Source organism: Oncorhynchus keta, chromosome 2 (assembly GCF_023373465.1).
Source record: "Oncorhynchus keta strain PuntledgeMale-10-30-2019 chromosome 2, Oket_V2, whole genome shotgun sequence".
NCBI lineage: Eukaryota > Metazoa > Chordata > Actinopteri > Salmoniformes > Salmonidae > Oncorhynchus > Oncorhynchus keta.
This window is the reverse complement of record NC_068422.1, coordinates 894,018-916,732: the sequence shown is the minus strand read 5'-3', so window position 1 is coordinate 916,732 and position 22,715 is coordinate 894,018. Positions and strand designations below refer to the sequence as shown.

Here is a 22,715-nt window from a genome sequence, read left to right as displayed (position 1 = left end):
ATGTACCATTAGGCTGACATTGTTTCTGTTACATTACATGATACAGATTGCGGGAAAGCAGGGGTATGTATGTACACAGTATCTCTATTTCCTTATAATGCAATAGACTACAATAATACATGCATATCAGGAGGTTTCCCTTGAAAAAGAGGTCTGTTTAAATTTAAGCTATTTAAAAATATGACAGTGTGATGTATGGAGAATAAGAGTCAATTACAGTTACTCAGCGAGCATTTTCGCACATATAGCTCTAAATGTCATGTTAGCATATACAGTAACAGTCAAAAGTTCGGACACACCTACTGATATTCATTTTTTTTAAACTATTTTCTACATTGTACAGTAATAGCGAAGACATCGAAACTATGAAATAACAGATATGGAATCATGTTGTCACCAAAAAAGTGTTAAACAAAAAAACAACTATGTTTTATGTTTGAGATTGTTCAAAGTAGCCACCATTTTCCTTGATTAAAGCTTTGCACACTCTTGGCATTCTCTCAGCCAGCATCATGAGGTAATAACCTGGAATACATTTAAATTAACAGGTGTGCCTTGTTAAAAGTTAATTTGTGGAATTTCTTTCCTTAATGCATTTGAGCCAATTAGTTGTGTTGTGACAAGGTAGGGGTGGTATACTGAAAATAGTGCCATTTGGTAAAAGACCAAGTCCATATTATGCCAAGAACAGCTCAAATAAGAAAAGATAAAGGACACACCATCATTACTGTAAGACATGAAGGTCAGTCAATGCAGAAAATGTGAAGAACTTTGAAAGTTTCCTCATGTGCTGTCGCAAAAACCATCTAGCTCTATGATGAAACTGGCTGTCAGGAGGACAGCCACTGGAAAGGAAGACCCAGAGATACCTCTGCTGCAGACAATACATTCGAGTTACCAGCCTCAGAATTTGCTGCCCAAATAAATGCTCCAGAGTTCAAGTAACAGACACATTTCAACATCAACTGTTCAAAGGAGACTGCGTGAATCATGGTCAATTTGGTCAATTTTCTGAAAAGAAATCCACACTACCCTAGTGTGTCACAAATGAGAAGAAGACACTTGCTTGGGACAAGAAACACAAGCAATGGACAATTGATTGGTGGAAATCTGTCCTTTGGTCTGATGAGTCCAAATTTGAGATTTTTGTTTCCAACCGCTAAGTCTTTATGAGACGTAGGGTAGGTGAACAGATGATCTCGGCATGTGTGGTTCCTACCGTGAAGCATGGAGCAGGAGGTGTGATGGTGTGGCGGTGTTTTGATGGTGACATTGTCTGTGATTTATTTAGAATTCAAGGCACACTTAACCAACATGTTTACAGTGCCGAGCAAAAGTATTCACCTCCTTCGAGTTTTTCCTATTTTGTTGCATTACAACCTGTAATTGAAATGAAATTTTATTTGGATTTCATGTAATGGACATACACAAAATAGTCCAAATTTGGGAAGTGAAATGAAAAAAATACGAAAAAATCATAAAAGAAAATTGGTGTGTACATACTGTATGTTTTCACCCCCTTTGCTATGAATCCCCTAAATACGATCTGGTGCAACCAATTACCTTCAGAAGTCACATAATTAGTTAAATAAAGTCCACCTGTGTGCAATCTAAGTGTCACATAATCTGTCACATGATCTCAGTATATATACACCTGTTCTGAAAGGCCACAGAGTCTGCAACACTACAAAGCAAGGGGCACCACCAAGCAAGCGGCACTATGAAGACCAAGGAGCTCTCCAACAGGTCAGGGACAAAGTTGTGGAGAAGTACAGATCAGGATTGGGTTATAAAAAAATTGCAGAAACTTTGAACACACCACGGAGCACCATCAAATCCATTAAGAAAAAATGGAAAGAACATGGCACCACAACAAACCTGCCAAGAGAGGGCTGCCCACCAAAACTCACGGACCAGGCAAGGAGGTCATTAATCATAGAGGCAACAGAGAGACCAAAGATAGCCCTGAATAAGCTGCAAAGCTCCTCAGCGGAGATTGGAGTATCTGTCCATAGGACCACTTTAAGCTTTACACTCCACAGAGCTGGGCTTTATGGAAGAGTGGCCAGAAAAAAATAAGCAAACAAGTTTGGTGTTCGCTAAAAGGCATGTGGGAAACTCCCAAAACATATGGAAGATGATACTCTGGTCAGATGAGACTACAATTTAGTTTTTTGGCCATGAAGGAAAACACTATGTCTGGCGCAAACCCAATACCTCTCATCAGCCCAAGAACACCATCCACACAGTGAAGCATGGATGGTGCTAAATACAGGGAAATTCTTGAGGGAAACCTGCTTCAGTCTTCCAGAGAATTGAGACTGGGATGGCGGTTCACCTTCCAGCAGGACAATGACCCTAAGCATACTGCTAAAGCAACACTTGAGTGGTTTAAGGGGAAACATTTACACGTCTTGGAATGGCCTAGTCAAAGCCCAGACCTCAATCCAATTGAGAATCTGTGGTATGACATACAGATTGCTATACACAAGCAGAACCCATCCAACTTGAAGGAGCTGGAGCAGTTTTGCTTTGAAGAATGGGCAAAACTCCCAGTGGCAAGATATGCCAAGATAATAGAGACATACCCCAAAATACTTGCAGCTGTAATTGCTGCAAAAGGTGCCTCTACAAAGTATTGCCTTTCTGGGGGTGAATAGTTACGCAGGCTCAGGTTTTCAGTTTTTTTGTCTTATTTCTTGTTTGTTTCACAAGAAAAAATATTTTGCATCTTCAAAGTGGTAGATATGTTGTGTAAATCAAATGATACAAACCTCCCAAAAATCTATTTTAATTCCAGGTTGTAAGGCAACAAAATAGGAAAAATGCCAAAGGGGGTGAATACTTTAGCAACCCACTGTACCACAGCATTCTGCAGCGATATGCCATCTCATATGGTTTGTGCTTAGTGGGACTATAATTTGTTTTTCAATGGACAATGACCTAACACACCTCCAGGCTGTGTAAGTGTATTTGACAAAGAAGGAGAGTGATGGAGTGCTGCATCAGATGACCTGGCCTCCACAATCATCCAACCTCAACCCAATTGACCTCAACCCAAATGGTTTGTTATGATTTGGACCGCAGAGTGAAGGAAAAGCAGCCAACAAGTGCTCAGCATATTTTGGAACTCCTTCAAGACTGTTGGAAAAGCATTCCAGGTGAAGCTGGTTTAGAGAGTACCAAGTGTGCAAAGCTGTCATAAGGGCAAGGGGTGGCTACTTTGAAGAATATAACATTTTAAATATATTTTGATTTGTTTAACCATTTTTTAGTTCCTACATGATTCCATATGTGTTATTTCATAGTTTTGATGTCTTCACTATTATTCTGTGATGTAGAAAATAGTAAAAATAAAGAAAAAGCCTTGAATGAAAAGTTATCTCTAAACGTTTGAATGGTACTGTAAATTTTCCCGCCACCATAATTATCTTGACAGGTTTGGCTCTTTGACATCTTATTTACCACATACACCTTTGTTAATTACAGTATTTTTAGAGTGTTATTCATTTTGACAATTTGTTGAAAGCCAACTACTTTTCTGTCAAAGTCACATGGACTAAATATAGTTTCAGACAGCTTCTTTGAGATGTCACTCCCCTTCCAACTTATTTTTACTGTTCCCTCTCTCCTCTCCTCCCTTTTTTCTTTCTCCTATCCTTATGCTTCTCCTCTCCTCTCTTCCCTCTCATTGCCTTCTCTCCTCACTACTGTCTCCCACTCCTCTCTTCACTGTAGGGAAGTACGTCACCACACCTAGGTTGGACAGAATTGGGTTACCACATTCGCCGCCATGCTGCTGAAAAAATAAATCCCAAACCACAGCATTCTATCGGAATGAATCATTTCAAAGAAAATACTTAATTGTGGTGCAACATGTTGGAGGCCACCTTAAAACAGATTGTATTATGTTAATATGACATGGCAGATTATCAGTATTTCTCATATGAAATGTCAATGGTTTGTGCATGATTTCAAATAGTCACGAAATCTGTGTCTTTTTTTCAGCCAGTCAAAGTAGTATTGGCTTGTGCTATCCTGGCGATTTCAATACAATGAAGTATCTGCCTATAGTATAGAATGTATCACATACCATCACCATCACCACCACCACCACCACCACCATTACCACCACCACCACCACCACCACCATCACCACCACCACCACCACCACCACCACCACCACCATTACCACCACCACCACCACCATCACCACCACCACCACCACCACCATTACCACCACCACCACCACCACCACCATCACCACCACCACCACCACCACCACCACCACCACCATTACCATCACCACCACCACCACCACCACCATTACCATCACCACTACCACCACCACCACCATTACCACCACCACCACCACCACCATCACCACCACCACCACCACCACCACCACCATTACCATCACCACCACCACCACCACCACACCACCACCACCACCACCATTACCACCACCACCATCACCATCACCATCACCACCACCACCACCACCATTACCACCACCACCATCACCATCACCATCACCATCACCACCACCACCACCACCACCACCACCATTACCACCACCACCATCACCATCACCACCACCACCACCATTACCACCACCACCATCATCACCACCACCATCATCACCACTATTACCACCACCACCATTACCACCACCACCATCATCACCACTATTACCACCACTACCATTAACACCACCACCATTACCACCACTACAATCCCCACCACCATCATCAACACCATCAACACCACCATCACCACCACCATCTACACCACCACCACTAACATCAACACCACCATCATTACCACCACCACCATCACAACCACCACCATCGTCACCACCACCAACACCACTTACCATCAACACCACCACCATTACCACCACTACAATCCCCACCACCATCATCAACACCATCAACACCACCACCATCACCAATAGGATACCTATCCTATTCCCTCATAAAACAATTAAGACATATTAACAATTTTTTTCTACTGACTTTGCTGATAACTTCTTTAAATGAGGAAAAAACATACTTACTTTGACTTTGACATATAGCTATCTTAAGGTGTAGGTTGTCATTTGCTCTGGATAAGAGTGTTTGCTAAATTACTAAAATGTAAATTTACAGTACCAGTCAAAAGTTTGGACACACCTACTCATTCAAGGGTTTTTCTTTATTTTTACTATTTTCTATATTGTAGAATAATAGTGAAGACATCTTGGCATTCTCTCAACCAGCTTCATGAGGAATGCTTTTCCAACAGTTTGAAGGAGTTCCCACATATTCTGAGCACTTGTTGGCGGCTTTTCCTTCACTCTGCTGGTACAACTCATCCCAAACCATGTCAATTGAGTTGAGGACGGGTGGTTGTGGAGGTCATTTGATGCAGCACTACATCACTCTCCATGGTCAAATATAATTTACACCTGAAGGTGTGTTTTGGTCATTGTCTTGTTGAAAAACAAATGATAATCCCACTCAGCGCAAACCATATGGGATGGTGTATCACTGCAGAATGCTTTGGTAGCCATGCTGGTTAAATGAGCCTTAAATACTACATACATTCCTCTTCCATGCTTCACTGTGGGAAGCACACATGCAGAGATCATCAGTTCACCTACTCTACGTCTCACAAAGACACGGCGGTTGGAAACAAAAATCTCAAATTTGGACTCATCAGACCAAAGGACAGATTTCCATCGGTCTAATATCCATTGCTCATGTTTCTTGACCCAGGCAAGTCTCTTCTTCTTATTGGTGTCCTTTAGTAGTGGTCTCTTTGTAGCAATTCAACCATGAAGGCCTGATTCACGCAGTCTCCTTTGAACAGATTATGTTGAGATGTGTCTGTTACTTGAACTCTCTGAAGCATTTATTTGGGCTGCAATCTAAGGTGCAGCTAACTCTATTGAACGTATCCTCTGCAGCAGAGGTTACTCTGGGTTTTCTCCTCCATTGGCTGTCCTCATGAGAGCCAGTTTCATCATAGGCCTTAATGGTGTTTCCGCACTTGAAGAAACTATCAAAGTTCTTGGAATTTATCCGGATTGACTGACCTTCATGTCTTAAAGTAATGATGGACTGTTGTTTCTCTTTGCTTATTTGAGCTATTCTTGTCATAATATGGACTTGGTCTTTTACCAGATAGGGCTATCTTCTGTATACCACCCCTACCTTTTCTCAACACAACTGATTGACTCAAACGCAAATTAGCGTATTCATTACAGAGGAAAAGGGAAGGCACGGCGCACCCGCGTGACCGCTCAGTAAACAACTGATTGGCCTCAGCCTAGTCCACTTGTTGAAACAGCTCTTATTCGACCTTCTTCCACAATAGAAGCCTCAATCAACATTCTAAAGACTGCTGACATCTGCTGGAAGCCTTGGGAAGTGCAATCTGGCCCCATAGACACAGCATATTGGATAGGCAATCACTTAAATGAAACTACAAACCTCAGATTTCCCACTTCCTGGTTGGATTTGTCTCAGGTTTTTGCCTGCCATATGAGTTCTGTTATACTCACAGACATCATTCAAACAGTTTTAGAAACTCCAAAGTGTTTTCTATCCAATACTACTAATAATATGCATATATTAGCATCTGGGACAGAGCAGCAGGCAGTTTACGCTGGGCACCTTATTCATTCAAGCTACTCAATACTGCCCCCCTGTCACCAAGAAGTTAACGAGAAGTGTATCTTTAAAATTGCGTAAAATACTTGCATGGTTGAGGCATTTTAATTATGAGATTTCTGTTGTTTTGTATTTGGCGCCCTGCAATTTCACTGGCTGTTGGCAAGGTGGGACGCTAGCATCGCAAACTTTCCCAGAGAGGTTAAACAATGCGAAAATATAGAACTGAATGTACATATCCTCATGGCTTCTCTATGGAGTAATTGTTGTCATAGTCATTGGGCCACCAGCCATCCAAATGTCATGATGGGCCATGAGAGGTATGAAACCATGGAAATAGAACATATCATTCATCATCTGTCACCTATATGGGACTATTGCCCCATATTGAACGCTGGTCACCTCATATTGTATTCATATACTGTTGTTTACTTACTGTGTATTTCTCTACTGTATTCTCCACATAGCTTATCCTAATATACCTACGACTGTACATACCATTTTCTTTTCCAGATTCTATACTGTCTATACAAACCATGTGTTTATATTCTGGATTCTGACACCTTCTATACCCTCTATACACACCATGTGTTTATATTCTGGATTCTGACACATTCTATACTGTCTATACACACCATGTATTTATATTCTGGATTCTGACACATTCTATACTGTCTATACACACCATGTGTTTATATTCTGAATTCTGACACATTCTATACTGTCTATACACACCATGTATTTATATTCTGGATTCTGACACATTCTATACACACCATGTATTTATATTCTGGATTCTGACACATTCTATACTGCCTATACACACCATGTATTTATATTCTCGATTCTGACACATTCTATACTGTCTATACACACCATGTATTTATATTCTGGATTCTGACACATTCTATACCTCTATACACACCATGTGTTTATATTCTGAATTCTGACCCATTCTATACCGTCTATACACACCATATATTTATATTCTGGATTCTGACACATTCTATACTGTCTATACACACCATGTATTTATATTCTGGATTCTGACACATTCTATACCCTCTATACACACACATGTGTTTATATTCTGGATTCTGACACATTCTATACTGTCTATACACACCATGTGTTTATATTCTGGATTCTGACACATTCTATACACACCATGTGTTTATATTCTGGATTCTGACACATTCTATACTGTCTATACACACCATGTATTTATATTCTGGATTCTGACACATTCTATACTGTCTATACACACCATGTGTTTATATTCTGGATTCTGACACATTCTATACTGTCTATACACACCATGTATTTATATTCTGGATTCTGACACATTCTATACCGTCTATACACACCATGTGTTTATATTCTGGATTCTGACACATTCTATACTGTCTATACACACCATGTGTTTATATTCTGGATTCTGACACATTCTATACTGTCTATACACACCATATATTTATATTCTGGATTCTGACACATTCTATACCGTCTATACACACCATGTATTTATATTCTGGATTCTGACACATTCTATACTGTCTATACACACCATGTATTTATATTCTGGATTCTGACACATTCTATACTGTTTATACACACCATATATTTATATTCTGGATTCTGACACATTCTATACTGTCTATACACACCATGTATTTATATTCTGGATTCTGACACATTCTATACCGTCTATACACACCATATATTTATATTCTGGATTCTGACACATTCTATACCGTCTATACACACCATGTATTTATATTCTGGATTCTGACACATTCTATACCGTCTATACACACCATGTATTTATATTCTGGATTCTGACACATTCTATACTGTCTATACACACCATGTATTTATATTCTGGATTCTGACACATTCTATACTGTCTATACACACCATGTATTTATATTCTGGATTCTGACACATTCTATACTGTCTATACACACCATGTATTTATATTCTGGATTCTGACACATTCTATACTGTCTATACACACCATGTATTTATATTCTGGATTCTGACACATTCTATACTGTCTATACACACCATGTATTTATATTCTGGATTCTGACACATTCTATACTGTCTATACACACCATGTATTTATATTCTGGATTCTGACACATTCTATACCCTCTATACACACCATGTATTTATATTCTGGATTCTGACACATTCTATACTGTCTATACACACCATATATTTATATTCTGGATTCTGACACATTCTATACTGTCTATACACACCATGTATTTATATTCTGGATTCTGACACATTCTATACTGTCTATACACACCATGTATTTATATTCTGGATTCTGACACATTCTATACTGTCTATACACACCATGTGTTTATATTCTGATTCTGACACATTCTATACTGTCTATACACACCATGTATTTATATTCTGGATTCTGACACATTCTATACCGTCTATACACACCATATATTTATATTCTGGATTCTGACACATTCTATACTGTCTATACACACCATGTATTTATATTCTCGATTCTGACACATTCTATACTGTCTATACACACCATGTATTTATATTCTGGATTCTGACACATTCTATACTGTCTATACACACCATGTATTTATATTCTGGATTCTGACACATTCTATACACACCATGTATTTATATTCTCGATTCTGACACATTCTATACTGCCTATACACACCATGTATTTATATTCTCGATTCTGACACATTCTATACCTTCTATACACACCATGTATTTATATTCTGGATTCTGACACATTCTATACTGTCTATACACACCATGTATTTATATTCTGGATTCTGACACATTCTATACTGTCTATACACACCATGTATTTATATTCTGGATTCTGACACATTCTATACTGTCTATACACACCATGTATTTATATTCTGGATTCTGACACATTCTATACCTTCTATACACACCATGTGTTTATATTCTGGATTCTGACACATTCTATACTGTCTATACACACCATATATTTATATTCTGATTCTGACACATTCTATACCCTCTATACACACCATGTGTTTATATTCTGGATTCTGACACATTCTATACTGTCTATACACACCATGTATTTATATTCTGGATTCTGACCATTCTATACTGTCTATACACACCATGTATTTATATTCTGGATTCTGACACATTCTATACTGTCTATACACACCATGTATTTATATTCTGGATTCTGACACATTCTATACTGTCTATACACACCATGTATTTATATTCTGGATTCTGACACATTCTATACTGTCTATACACACCATGTGTTTATATTCTGGATTCTGACACATTCTATACCCTCTATACACACCATGTATTTATATTCTGGATTCTGACACATTCTATACTGTCTATACACACCATGTGTTTATATTCTGAATTCTGACACATTCTATACTGTCTATACACACCATGTATTTATATTCTGGATTCTGACACATTCTATACACACCATGTGTTTATATTCTGGATTCTGACACATTCTATACCGTGTATACACACCATGTATTTATATTCTGGATTCTGACACATTCTATACTGTCTATACACACCATGTGTTTATATTCTGGATTCTGACACATTCTATACTGTCTATACACACCATGTGTTTATATTCTGAATTCTGACACATTCTATACTGTCTATACACACCATGTATTTATATTCTGGATTCTGACACATTCTATACACACCATGTGTTTATATTCTGGATTCTGACACATTCTATACCGTCTATACACACCATGTGTTTATATTCTGGATTCTGACACATTCTATACTGTCTATACACACCATGTATTTATATTCTGGATTCTGACACATTCTATACTGTCTATACACACCATGTGTTTATATTCTGAATTCTGACACATTCTATACTGTCTATACACACCATATATTTATATTCTGGATTCTGACACATTCTATACCGTCTATACACACCATGTGTTTATATTCTGGATTCTGACACATTCTATACCGTCTATACACACCATGTATTTATATTCTTGATTCTGACACATTCTATACTGTCTATACACACCATGTATTTATATTCTGGATTCTGACACATTCTATACACACCATGTGTTTATATTCTGGATTCTGACACATTCTATACCGTCTATACACACCATGTGTTTATATTCTGGATTCTGACACATTCTATACTGTCTATACACACCATGTATTTATATTCTGGATTCTGACACATTCTATACTGTCTATACACACCATGTGTTTATATTCTGGATTCTGACACATTCTATACTGTCTATACACACCATGTGTTTATATTCTGGATTCTGACACATTCTATACTGTCTATACACACCATGTATTTATATTCTGGATTCTGACACATTCTATACACACCATGTGTTTATATTCTGGATTCTGACACATTCTATACCGTCTATACACACCATGTGTTTATATTCTGGATTCTGACACATTCTATACTGTCTATACACACCATGTATTTATATTCTGGATTCTGACACATTCTATACCTTCTATACACACCATGTATTTATATTCTGGATTCTGACTGAACATTCTATACCCTCTATACACACCATGTGTTTATATTCTGGATTCTGACACATTCTATACTGTCTATACACACCATGTATTTATATTCTGGATTCTGACACATTCTATACTGTCTATACACACCATGTATTTATATTCTGGATTCTGACACATTCTATACTGTCTATACACACCATGTATTTATATTCTGGATTCTGACACATTCTATACTGTCTATACACACCATGTGTTTATATTCTGGATTCTGACACATTCTATACTGTCTATACACACCATGTATTTATATTCTGGATTCTGACACATTCTATACTGTCTATACACACCATGTATTTATATTCTGGATTCTGACACATTCTATACTGTCTATACACACCATGTATTTATATTCTGGATTCTGACACATTCTATACACACCATGTGTTTATATTCTGGATTCCGACACATTCTATACCGTCTATACACACCATGTATTTATATTCTGGATTCTGACACATGATCAGGCTAATATACCTACATTTGATTGTTTTTTGTTTTTTAAAGATTATGTTTATGTGTGTATTTGCATTGTATTTGTGAGACATTCTACCGCCCTGTTGGAGCTGGTAACATAAGACATTCTACTGCCCTGTTGGAGCTGGTAACATAAGACATTCTACTGTCCTGTTGGAGCTGGTAACATAAGACATTCTACTGTCCTGTTGGAGCTGGTAACATAATACATTCTACTGTCCTGTTGGAGTTGGTAACATGAGACATTCTACTGCCCTGTTGGAGCTGGTAACATAAGACATTCTAATGCCCTGTTGGAGCTGGTAACATAAGACATTCTAATGCCCTGTTGGAGCTGGTAACATAAGACATTCTAATGCCCTGTTGGAGCTGGTAACATAAGACATTCTACTGCTCTGTTGGAGCTGATAACATAAGACATTATACTGCTCTGTTGGAGCTGGTAACATAAGACATTCTACTGTCCTGTTGGAGCTGGTAACATAAGACATTCTACTGCCCTGTTGGAGCTGGTAACATAAGACATTCTACTGCTCTGTTGGAGCTGGTAACATAAGACATTCTACTGTCCTGTTGGAGCTGGTAACATAAGACATTCTACTGTCCTGTTGGAGCTGGTAACATAAGACATTCTACTGTCCTGTTGGAGCTGGTAACATAAGACATTCTACTGTCCTGTTGGAGCTGGTAACATAAGACATTCTACTGCTCTGTTGGAGCTGGTAACATAAGACATTCTACTGTCCTGTTGGAGCTGGTAACATAAGACATTCTACTGCCCTGTTGGAGCTGGTAACATAAGACATTCTACTGCCCTGTTGGAGCTGGTAACATAAGACATTCTACTGCCTGTTGGAGCTGGTAACATAAGACATTCTACTGCCCTGTTGGAGCTGGTAACATAAGACATTCTACTGTCCTGTTGGAGCTGGTAACATAAGACATTCTACTGTGTTGGAGCTGTTGGAGCTGGTAACATAAGACATTCTACTGCCCTGTTGGAGCTGGTAACATAAGACATTCTACTGTCCTGTTGGAGCTGGTAACATAAGACATTCTACTGTCCTGTTGGAGCTGGTAACATGAGACATTCTACTGTCCTGTTGGAGCTGGTAACATAAGACATTCTACTGCCCTGTTGGAGCTGGTAACATAAGACATTCTACTGCTCTGTTGGAGCTGGTAACATGAGACATTCTACTGTCCTGTTGGAGCTGGTAACATAAGACATTCTACTGTCCTGTTGGAGCTGGTAACATAAGACATTCTACTGTCCTGTTGGAGCTGGTAACATGAGACATTCTACTGCCCTGTTGGAGCTGGTAACATAAGACATTCTACTGTCCTGTTGGAGCTGGTAACATAAGACATTCTACTGCCCTGTTGGAGCTGGTAACATAAGACATTCTACTGTCCTGTTGGAGCTGGTAACATAAGACATTCTACTGTCCTGTTGGAGCTGGTAACATGAGACATTCTACTGCTCTGTTGGAGCTGGTAACATAAGACATTCTACTGTCCTGTTGGAGCTGGTAACATAAGACATTCTACTGTCCTGTTGGAGCTGGTAACATAAGACATTCTACTGCCTGTTGGAGCTGTTGGAGCTGGTAACATAAGACATTCTACTGTCCTGTTGGAGCTGGTAACATAAGACATTCTACTGTCCTGTTGGAGCTGGTAACATAAGACATTCTACTGCCCTGTTGGAGCTGGTAACATAAGACATTCTACTGCCCTGTTGGAGCTGGTAACATAAGACATTCTACTGTCCTGTTGGAGCTGGTAACATAAGACATTCTACTGTCCTGTTGGAGCTGGTAACATAAGACATTCTACTGCCCTGTTGGAGCTGGTAACATAAGACAATCTACTGCTCTGTTGGAGCTGGTAACATAAGACATTCTACTGTCCTGTTGGAGCTGGTAACATGAGACATTCTACTGTCCTGTTGGAGCTGGTAACATAAGACATTCTACTGTCCTGTTGGAGCTGGTAACATGAGACATTCTAATGTCCTGTTGGAGCTGGTAACATCAGACATTCTACTGCCCTGTTGGAGCTGGTAACATAAGACATTCTACTGCCCTGTTGGAGCTGGTAACATAAGACATTCTACTGTCCTGTTGGAGCTGGTAACATGAGACATTCTACTGCCCTGTTGGAGCTGGTAACATAAGACATTCTACTGTCCTGTTGGAGCTGGTAACATAAGACATTCTACTGTCCTGTTGGAGCTGGTAACATAAGACATTCTACTGTCCTGTTGGAGCTGGTAACATAAGACATTCTACTGCCCTGTTGGAGCTGGTAACATAAGACATTCTACTGTCCTGTTGGAGCTGGTAACATAAGACATTCTACTGCCCTGTTGGAGCTGGTAACATAAGACATTCTACTGTCCTGTTGGAGCTGGTAACATAAGACATTCTACTGCTCTGTTGGAGCTGGTAACATAAGACATTCTACTGTCCTGTTGGAGCTGGTAACATGAGACATTCTACTGTCCTGTTGGAGCTGGTAACATAAGACATTCTACTGCCCTGTTGGAGCTGGTAACATAAGACATTCTACTGCCCTGTTGGAGCTGGTAACATCAGACATTCTACTGCCCTGTTGGAGCTGGTAACATAAGACATTCTACTGTCCTGTTGGAGCTGGTAACATCAGACATTCTACTGCCCTGTTGGAGCTGGTAACATAAGACATTCTACTGTCCTGTTGGAGCTGGTAACATGAGACATTCTACTGTCCTGTTGGAGCTGGTAACATGAGACATTCTACTGTCCTGTTGGAGCTGGTAACATAAGACATTCTACTGCCCTGTTGGAGCTGGTAACATCAGACATTCTACTGCCCTGTTGGAGCTGGTAACATAAGACATTCTACTGCCCTGTTGGAGCTGGTAACATAAGACATTCTACTGTCCTGTTGGAGCTGGTAACATCAGACATTCTTCTGCTCTGTTGGAGCTGGTAACATAAGACATTCTACTGTCCTGTTGGAGCTGGTAACATAAGACATTCTACTGTCCTGTTGGAGCTGGTAACATGAGACATTCTACTGCCCTGTTGGAGCTGGTAACATCAGACATTCTAATGCCCTGTTGGAGCTGGTAACATCAGACATTCTACTGCCCTGTTGGAGCTGGTAACATAAGACATTCTACTGTCCTGTTGGAGCTGGTAACATGAGACATTCTACTGCTCTGTTGGAGCTGGTAACATAAGACATTCTACTGTCCTGTTGGAGCTGGTAACATAAGACATTCTACTGTCCTGTTGGAGCTGGTAACATAAGACATTCTACTGTCCTGTTGGAGCTGGTAACATAAGACATTCTACTGTCCTGTTGGAGCTGGTAACATGAGACATTCTACTGCCCTGTTGGAGCTGGTAACATAAGACATTCTACTGCCCTGTTGGAGCTGGTAACATAAGACATTCTACTGTCCTGTTGGAGCTGGTAACATAAGACATTCTACTGCCCTGTTGGAGCTGGTAACATGAGACATTCTACTGCCCTGTTGGAGCTGGTAACATAAGACATTCTACTGTCCTGTTGGAGCTGGTAACATAAGACATTCTACTGCCCTGTTGGAGCTGGTAACATAAGACATTCTACTGCCCTGTTGGAGCTGGTAACATAAGACATTCTACTGCCCTGATGGAGCTGGTAACATAAGACATTCTACTGCCCTGATGGAGCTGGAAACATAAGACATTCTACTGCCCTGATGGAGCTGGAAACATAAGACATTCTACTGCCCTGATGGAGCTGGAAACATAAGACATTCTACTGCTATGTTGGAGCTGGTAACATAAGTATTTCACTGCACCTGCTACAACACCTGCAAATCTGTTTACGTGACCAATAAACTTTAATTTGATTATTAATTATATGTATAAATACATATGAAACGGTCTACTGTAGGCAACATCACCATCATGGGTGTATCAGCATAAACCATCCCCCAAAACCAATGGAGGAGTGTTCCTAAGTAGCACCTGAGAGCGGTTTCCTATGTGGGTTCCCAATCTGTGACTGCTATTCCAGACATATTCTAATGAGATCATGTTGGCTATGCTGGAGCTATATGCACAAGACCATGAAATGTACTAAATTGTCTATATCAAATTGGGTGCATAAACTGCCCCCACACCCCGAACCAAGGGAGCCCATGAGAGATGGTTCCTATTTGAGTTTCCACCCTGTAAGAGACTGCTCTCATGTGGGGTGATATTCCTCTCAGGCTGCGCTCCTTCACTCCTCCAGGAGTCAGTTTTATATTTCTGTTCAAGCCCCCAGAATAAGTACCACCAAAGTACCACCAATTCAACATAGTATCTGCTGTGAGAATACTTTTTTAGGTGTGTCCTTAAAAATGTGTGACAATTTCAAGCAGCGCTACTGGTGATATTTTAGGTTCACAATTGATTATGGCAGCGATTTTGCCAGGGGAGGCGCACAGTAGCATAATCAGTAGCCTATAACCAATGTTTTATTAAAATCTAATGAACAGTAAAACAGTCAACAGACAATCAGTTTTTTTCTTTATTTTGGACATAATTTATTTTCATGCAGCTTGTGTGAAAAATGTGGACTATGTGCGATGCCCGTTGAATGAAAGGTGTCAGTAACTGTAGGAAGTCTGTTTAGGAACAGTTTTTCCTTTATCATTTTGTAAAAAATTTGCATCTTCCACTTTCATCTGTTGGACATAACTGTGAAACCAATCGCTGTCCTTGAATACTGAATCTGCTTGTAGCATAGGCTATATGCCTGCTCGTTTGTTTACCTTTCACGTGGCAAAGTCACGTATTATAATGGTTAGGCAAGGTCCAATTGTCCATGGCTCCAAGATGCAGGTGTCCATGGCTCCAAGATGTAGGTGTCCATGGCTCCAAGATGCAGTTGTCCATGGCTCCAAGATGCAGTTGTCCATGGCTCCAAGGTCCAATTGTCCATGGCACCAAGATGCAGGTGTCCATGGCTCCTGTAGCTGCTTGTATAGGCAAGATGCAGGTGTCCAAAGCTCCAAGATGCAGGTGTCCATGGCTCCAAGATGCAGGTGTCCATGGCTCCAAGATGTAGGTGTCCATGGCTCCAAGATGCAGTTGTCCATGGCTCCAAGATGCAGTTGTCCATGGCTCCAAGATGCAGTTGTCCATGGCTCCAAGATGCAGTTGTCCATGGTTCCAAGATGCAGTTGTCCATGGCTCCAAGATGCAGTTGTCCATGGCTCCAAGGTCCAATTGTCCATGGCACCAAGATGCAGGTGTCCATGGCTCCAAGATGCAGGTGTCCATGGCTCCAAGATGCAGGTGTCCATGGCTCCAAGATGCAGTTGTCCATGGTTCCAAGATGCAGTTGTCCATGGCTCCAAGATGCAGGTGTCCATGGCTCCAAGATGCAGTTGTCCATGGTTCCAAGATGCAGTGCATTTTCGAACTACAAATTCATTGTAGTAGCTCAGTTGGTAGAGCATGGCACTTGTAACGCCAGGGTAGTGGGTTCGATTCCTGGGACCACCCATACGTAGAATGTATGCACACATGACTGTAAGTCGCTTTGGATAAAAGCGTCTGCTAAATGGCATATATATTGTGTGTAGACTAATATATCCATGTTGAAGCCAACAATAAAAAACTAGATAGGCTACATGTTTGTTGTAACTTGGCCTATTGTAGGGTTAATGTATACTATTTAATATACTATCTTCAGTGAATAGGACAAACATCCATGCCTCCTGCCATAGAGCCCTTAGGCCTATGCATGCACACAGCGCCTTAGGCTCATGGAATTAGAGGTATGATTTATGACATCATGCTTCTGACACGATCCTATTTAGAACTATTGGTTTTGGTTTAAAAAACAGATTGATTGTTTTCTGTTTAATTAGATAAAAAATCAAACTTGTTAGAAAGATTCACCATCCATGAAAACATATATGGCTCAAATGCAATTTTGGCTGTTATTTCTGGAGAAGTGCAACTATGATCTGTAAGATGGTTCCACAATGTTTATAAAACATTACATGTGTAAGCAGTATAATGGTGAGTGGATATTACCCCTTTCTCTGTACCATACATCTTTATCCAGCTCCTGTGAAAAGTTTGAATGTGTGTAAAACCCTCCATAGTCTGTTGCCTTGTCTGTATTATACATCCATGGGGTGCAATTATGGTGCCTGGAACTGTATTTAAACATGACCTATTTAAAAAAAAGTTGTTTCATTTCAATTAGAAATTGATTAGAAGTATACAATGTTTTTAGGCCTTTCTAATAGCCTATCCAATTTAATATTGCTCATTGACTAGGTTTGTCATGTCCATGTCCAGACTACACTTTACATTAGGCCTAGCCCCCATATCAATGTAAATACTATAGCCTATGTTTAACAATGTGTTTCCATATTAAAGAGATGCAATTAGAGTGATGTTGACTGTAAACATGTTCAACATATTAGGACATATGAGGCAGGCTATTTAACAAACTAGGCTATGATGGACTGACATTTGAATTGGAGTTGATGACAACACAATAGATGACCGTAAATACACAACTTGAAGCGATCACATATTATTTAGCAATGCCGCATGTTCTGATTGGCCATATAGGAGGCAAGCCTTGACACACCCACAAGTTGTTTATTCATCAAAACCCAGCCTTTTTGCTCCACTGTCAGCTACTGCGCCCGTAATTTTGGTTGTGAGAATAGCTGACACACCCCTGAACCTATAACGCTGCCGCCAGCGCTAACATTTACCATTGTGTTAGAGTTGTTAAAATAAAGCCCCAAGTGTGTATCCCTATGGGCCATGATCATAAGTAGTGCACTATGTAGGGAATAGGGTGCCAATTGGGATGTAATTTAAAGCTAATATGGTCTGTATACTTCATCAACAAAGCCAACAAAGTGCAACAAGGAAATGACAATAACAGAAAATAGAGCTGTTCCAAACAGTAAAACTATTCAAATGTCCAACCTCTGCCTTCAAATCACAGGACAATCTGGTCCAGCATTGCACCAACATCTATAGGCCAAGATTCAGCCACAAAAGTAACTGAACAGTGTGTGAAGTCGACTTTCTTCTCTGAAATTCTAACCTTAAAATCAAGCAAAATGTCACCAAGAAAAGGTTTCTTGTGTATTTCATAAAACTACTTAGAAGATGTTATTGTAATCACTTATCAACAAACAGTAGATATAGTACAGGTAGCATACTTAACAAGGTCTGGAGTCTTGGCTACATTATACTATGCAATGCACAACGTACTGCATATAGGTACTGCATATATTATTCATATATGTGCATATCATGTCCTTCGTCTTCTTCTAAATGCGTATTACTATTTATGACTTGAAACATTCAGAAGGATGCTAAAGTCATTGGAGATTAAACAACTTTATAGGTCAACCATTCCCCTGGTGACCTTTTGCAGGTAGAGGCAAGACACCTTAGAGAATGAGGAACACCTGCGTGTTGGGCTAATGAGCCCTTGCAGGAGCACAACCACTCATTAACAACCTTAGAAACAACTATGACGACATATGTTAAAAAGGTGTTGTATAATGATGAACGTGTTTTGCACTCGGAATTATTGAATTATTAGTGTGGGCCTACAGGCGTATAGGTCTGTCGGCCTAGTATAGAGGAAGGGATGACGTGCATTTGCTGTAAACTGTAAGATTATTATTAGCCAACCTCTCTAAATGTTGGAAAACTATCAAAGATCATGTTGTGTTGTTGTTTAGTTAGATAAAGGGGAACTGACGAGTATTGTTAGTAGGCCTAAACCAGGCAACGGTCCAAAAGGGAATCCAGATATCTTACCGTCGCTGCAGTCCTTGCCCTGGTATCCAGTCTGCGAGCAGTCGCACTTGGGTTCGTGGTTAATGACATTACAGACCCCTCCGTTTAAACACATGTTGGCCGCCGCACTGCAGAGGTCGTTAATGACCCCCGCGCTGTTTAGGAGAGCCGAATCTGTCTTGTTGACCTTTACGTCCGTTATCCATCCGGTAAAAGGCACCTGGTCCTTGACAGCAGCCAGCGTTAACCGTAAAGCCACAGAGCGTAATTCCGGCGGTATCCCCCCAAGGAACAGGTAGCTGAAGACAGTCATATCCTTTCTTTTCGACTTCACTTCGACCCATTTCACCTCTTTGTCCACCATTAGCGTCGTGTTTTTAAAGTTTCTCTTTATTGTCACCGTGTGCCACTGGCTGTCGTTCACCGTGGTGTTGGTTAGAACCATTGCAGGCTCAGCGCAGAAGATGGAGAATCGAAGACTGAGTTTACCGTTGTGTATTAGGAGTTCTAAAAAGTCACAGAATCCCTCGTCATCGAAGTACACTAACAGCCCGTGGGAACTCTTGGTTTTCATGTTGAAGCTCATTTCACTCTCGCAACATGCATTCCACATTGGAAACCTGGCCCACTGGCCCTCTGCACCTGTAAACTCCATAGAGGCCCCTATGTCTACCATACAGCAGACGAGAAGGCATACCCATATTAGATGGGCTCCATGCCGCATTGCAATAACCATGATGTGGCCAAATTGTTCTTTAGGCCTCGATAGGCTACAATACCGCTAAATCAGATTTCAGGCGGGATTTTAATTTATCAAGCTATAAATTAGGGCTGAGTGATGTAATACACGGACTGACCATTAACAATTGTGAATATGAAATGACACATTGTAAACCTTAACCAATTATGTCGTTGTCATATCCTACCAGCAAGCTATAATAGCCAGCCGGAAAAACATATATAATCGTTGTGTATTGGTCCACTTCTCTGTCGCCCCTAAATCCGAAATCCTCAGTCTTATTTATTTTTATTCGGTCAGACGATTTCCTTTCTTTTATGATACAGATTTTCTTCCAAAACAGTTGATGGTGATTCAGAAATCAAATAACCATTTGTTATTCTATTTCTCTTAGTGTTGGAACATGCATAAAGGGGACTTTCGGTCGGTGAGAGGCAGCTAGAGCGCACCAGCCGGTTCTACTGCTGCTGAAATGGCATCGATAACCCTCCTATTCACCCCAAGAAGTTGTAGCCGGCATCCGGAATCTTTGCTTTTGGCTTCTCACCCTGCATCCTCCAAAACGGGCGCTGAAAAGACCCCTCCAAAACAGAATGGTTGTAATTGGCTGATTGATAAGCGTTGGGCGCGAAACAAGCCAATTGTCCCCCCTCCCCCCTCCCCCCAAGGCCAGTCTCTGATCCACAAAGCTTCGGCTTATAACATAATGAGAAGATGATCTGTAAAAAGAAAAGAAACATAAGAATGGACAGTTCATTTTGTTTAGTCATCTTTCCCTTTTCCCTTTAGGTCTTCACAGGTCATCAAAAGCAGCATGATCCACAATCCGCTGGTAGTAACCAGCTCTCACAGTTTTACATCAGAATTAGACAGAGTACTTTCCATGAACTCTGTCATTCCATAAGTGTATTGGAATTATAAAGGTTGTGTAGAAAAGTATTTCTGCTATTCCAGAGAATCATGCATATCAATTAACTGCTAGAATCTTGTTTTTTCGGTTTCCTCCGTATTTCATCTACCTTTTTACTCAGCTTCCAACAGAACTATGATAAGCGCATAATTGAATATTGAAATGATTTTGGAAATGTATTGGTAAGTATCGGCATGTATTTGAATATGTCCAAATATACAGACAAGTGTATTTTTAAATAGAAATATTTAAATACTCCATGTATTTGAACATACGTCTGTTTAGTAATATGGGTATTTGAAATGTAATTGGAACAAGCAGGCTATCTGAAAATAGTTACAAATAGCCGAGTATCATGAGAAATTATTTGATAACCGATCAAATACTTCAAATCTAAGTAATTGAATTCGGACACATTATTTTTAAATACTCAAATAAACAGAAAATAAGTAGGCCTATTTAAGATGCAAATGCTTACATACGCATGTATTTGAACCTAGGTCTAGACGGGCCAGACAGAAAGTGGCATTTCATTCAAACCTAAAAGAAAACCATCCCAATAAGCTACCCCGTTTGCTAGACAAACCATAATTGACGGAGGACTGAAAAATAGTTACAGAGATTCAAAACATATCGTGCCAAATTTACCATATAGAATTCTAGAATGCCATGAAGATCAACATGAGATTCCAACCGGTCCCATTCCACTGTCTATCTCAACACATTAGATACTTTTCTATAAATTCGCACCTTCTACAGCAAACAAAATGAGCATGTAAACCTGTTTGTATTAAGCACTTGCCAACATCCCCACAATCTTTCTAACAATTAAATACAATCTATTGATGACACAGTTCAAAACGACTGAAGTGCATTTTGGCTAAGTTTTCAACAGCTGTTCCGTTGCCCGTCTAGCAGTTCAACCTATCAGAGAGACATTAAATCATACATCAAACTATGTATCGTTAACCTGCATTTAGAACCCGATCATGCATGTCCAGGACCGACTCAAATCATAATCTAAATCATATTTTTCCTTACCGAAGTATTGGAATGTAATCTCTTGTTATGTACAGCACATTTAATATTAACTCGGCTACCCACCATGCAGTGTTCTTCGACTCAAACTACCCCAATATATCATCCACACTAAAAACCCTCAACCTCACACTATTTTAGCAAACTCTGAATTACTGCATCACTGATCATCAGAGACCGAGAAAAGAGTTAGCTTCACTCTCTTCTCCCCTATGTTCTAAAACTCAGCAACACCTTCATAACGATGGAAAATAAGTCAACGCATGGTCCTGTACCTTGGCTCTTTCCCCTATTCGATTCTCAGATAACGAAACAAAGTAAGATAAAACAGAGGAGCGGTAAAATCCTGTGATTATGGTGAGGGAGACACTGTCCAAACGTTGCAATCTTCCACCCTGCAGCGCTCTGCCACGGACAGTCAGAAGGCAGAGACAGCGAGCGGGTCA

The 22,715-nt window shown here is 40.0% G+C and overlaps 1 protein-coding gene across 15 annotated transcripts in view; it reads right to left on the bottom strand.

The window, feature by feature from the left end:
• LOC118360900 (neurexin-1a-like) overlaps positions 1 to 20,716 on the bottom strand; it is an 819,333-nt gene extending 798,617 nt beyond the window's left edge. For all 15 annotated transcript variants that reach the window (XM_052470649.1, XM_052470658.1, XM_052470697.1 and 12 more), the window contains exon 1: positions 19,604 to 20,716. In XM_052470649.1, the coding sequence (XP_052326609.1) occupies positions 19,604 to 20,318 (715 nt within the window). In that variant the 5' untranslated portion in view covers positions 20,319 to 20,716. The remainder of the gene's footprint in view (positions 1 to 19,603) is intronic.
• Between the last annotated feature and the right edge of the window lie 1,999 nt (positions 20,717 to 22,715).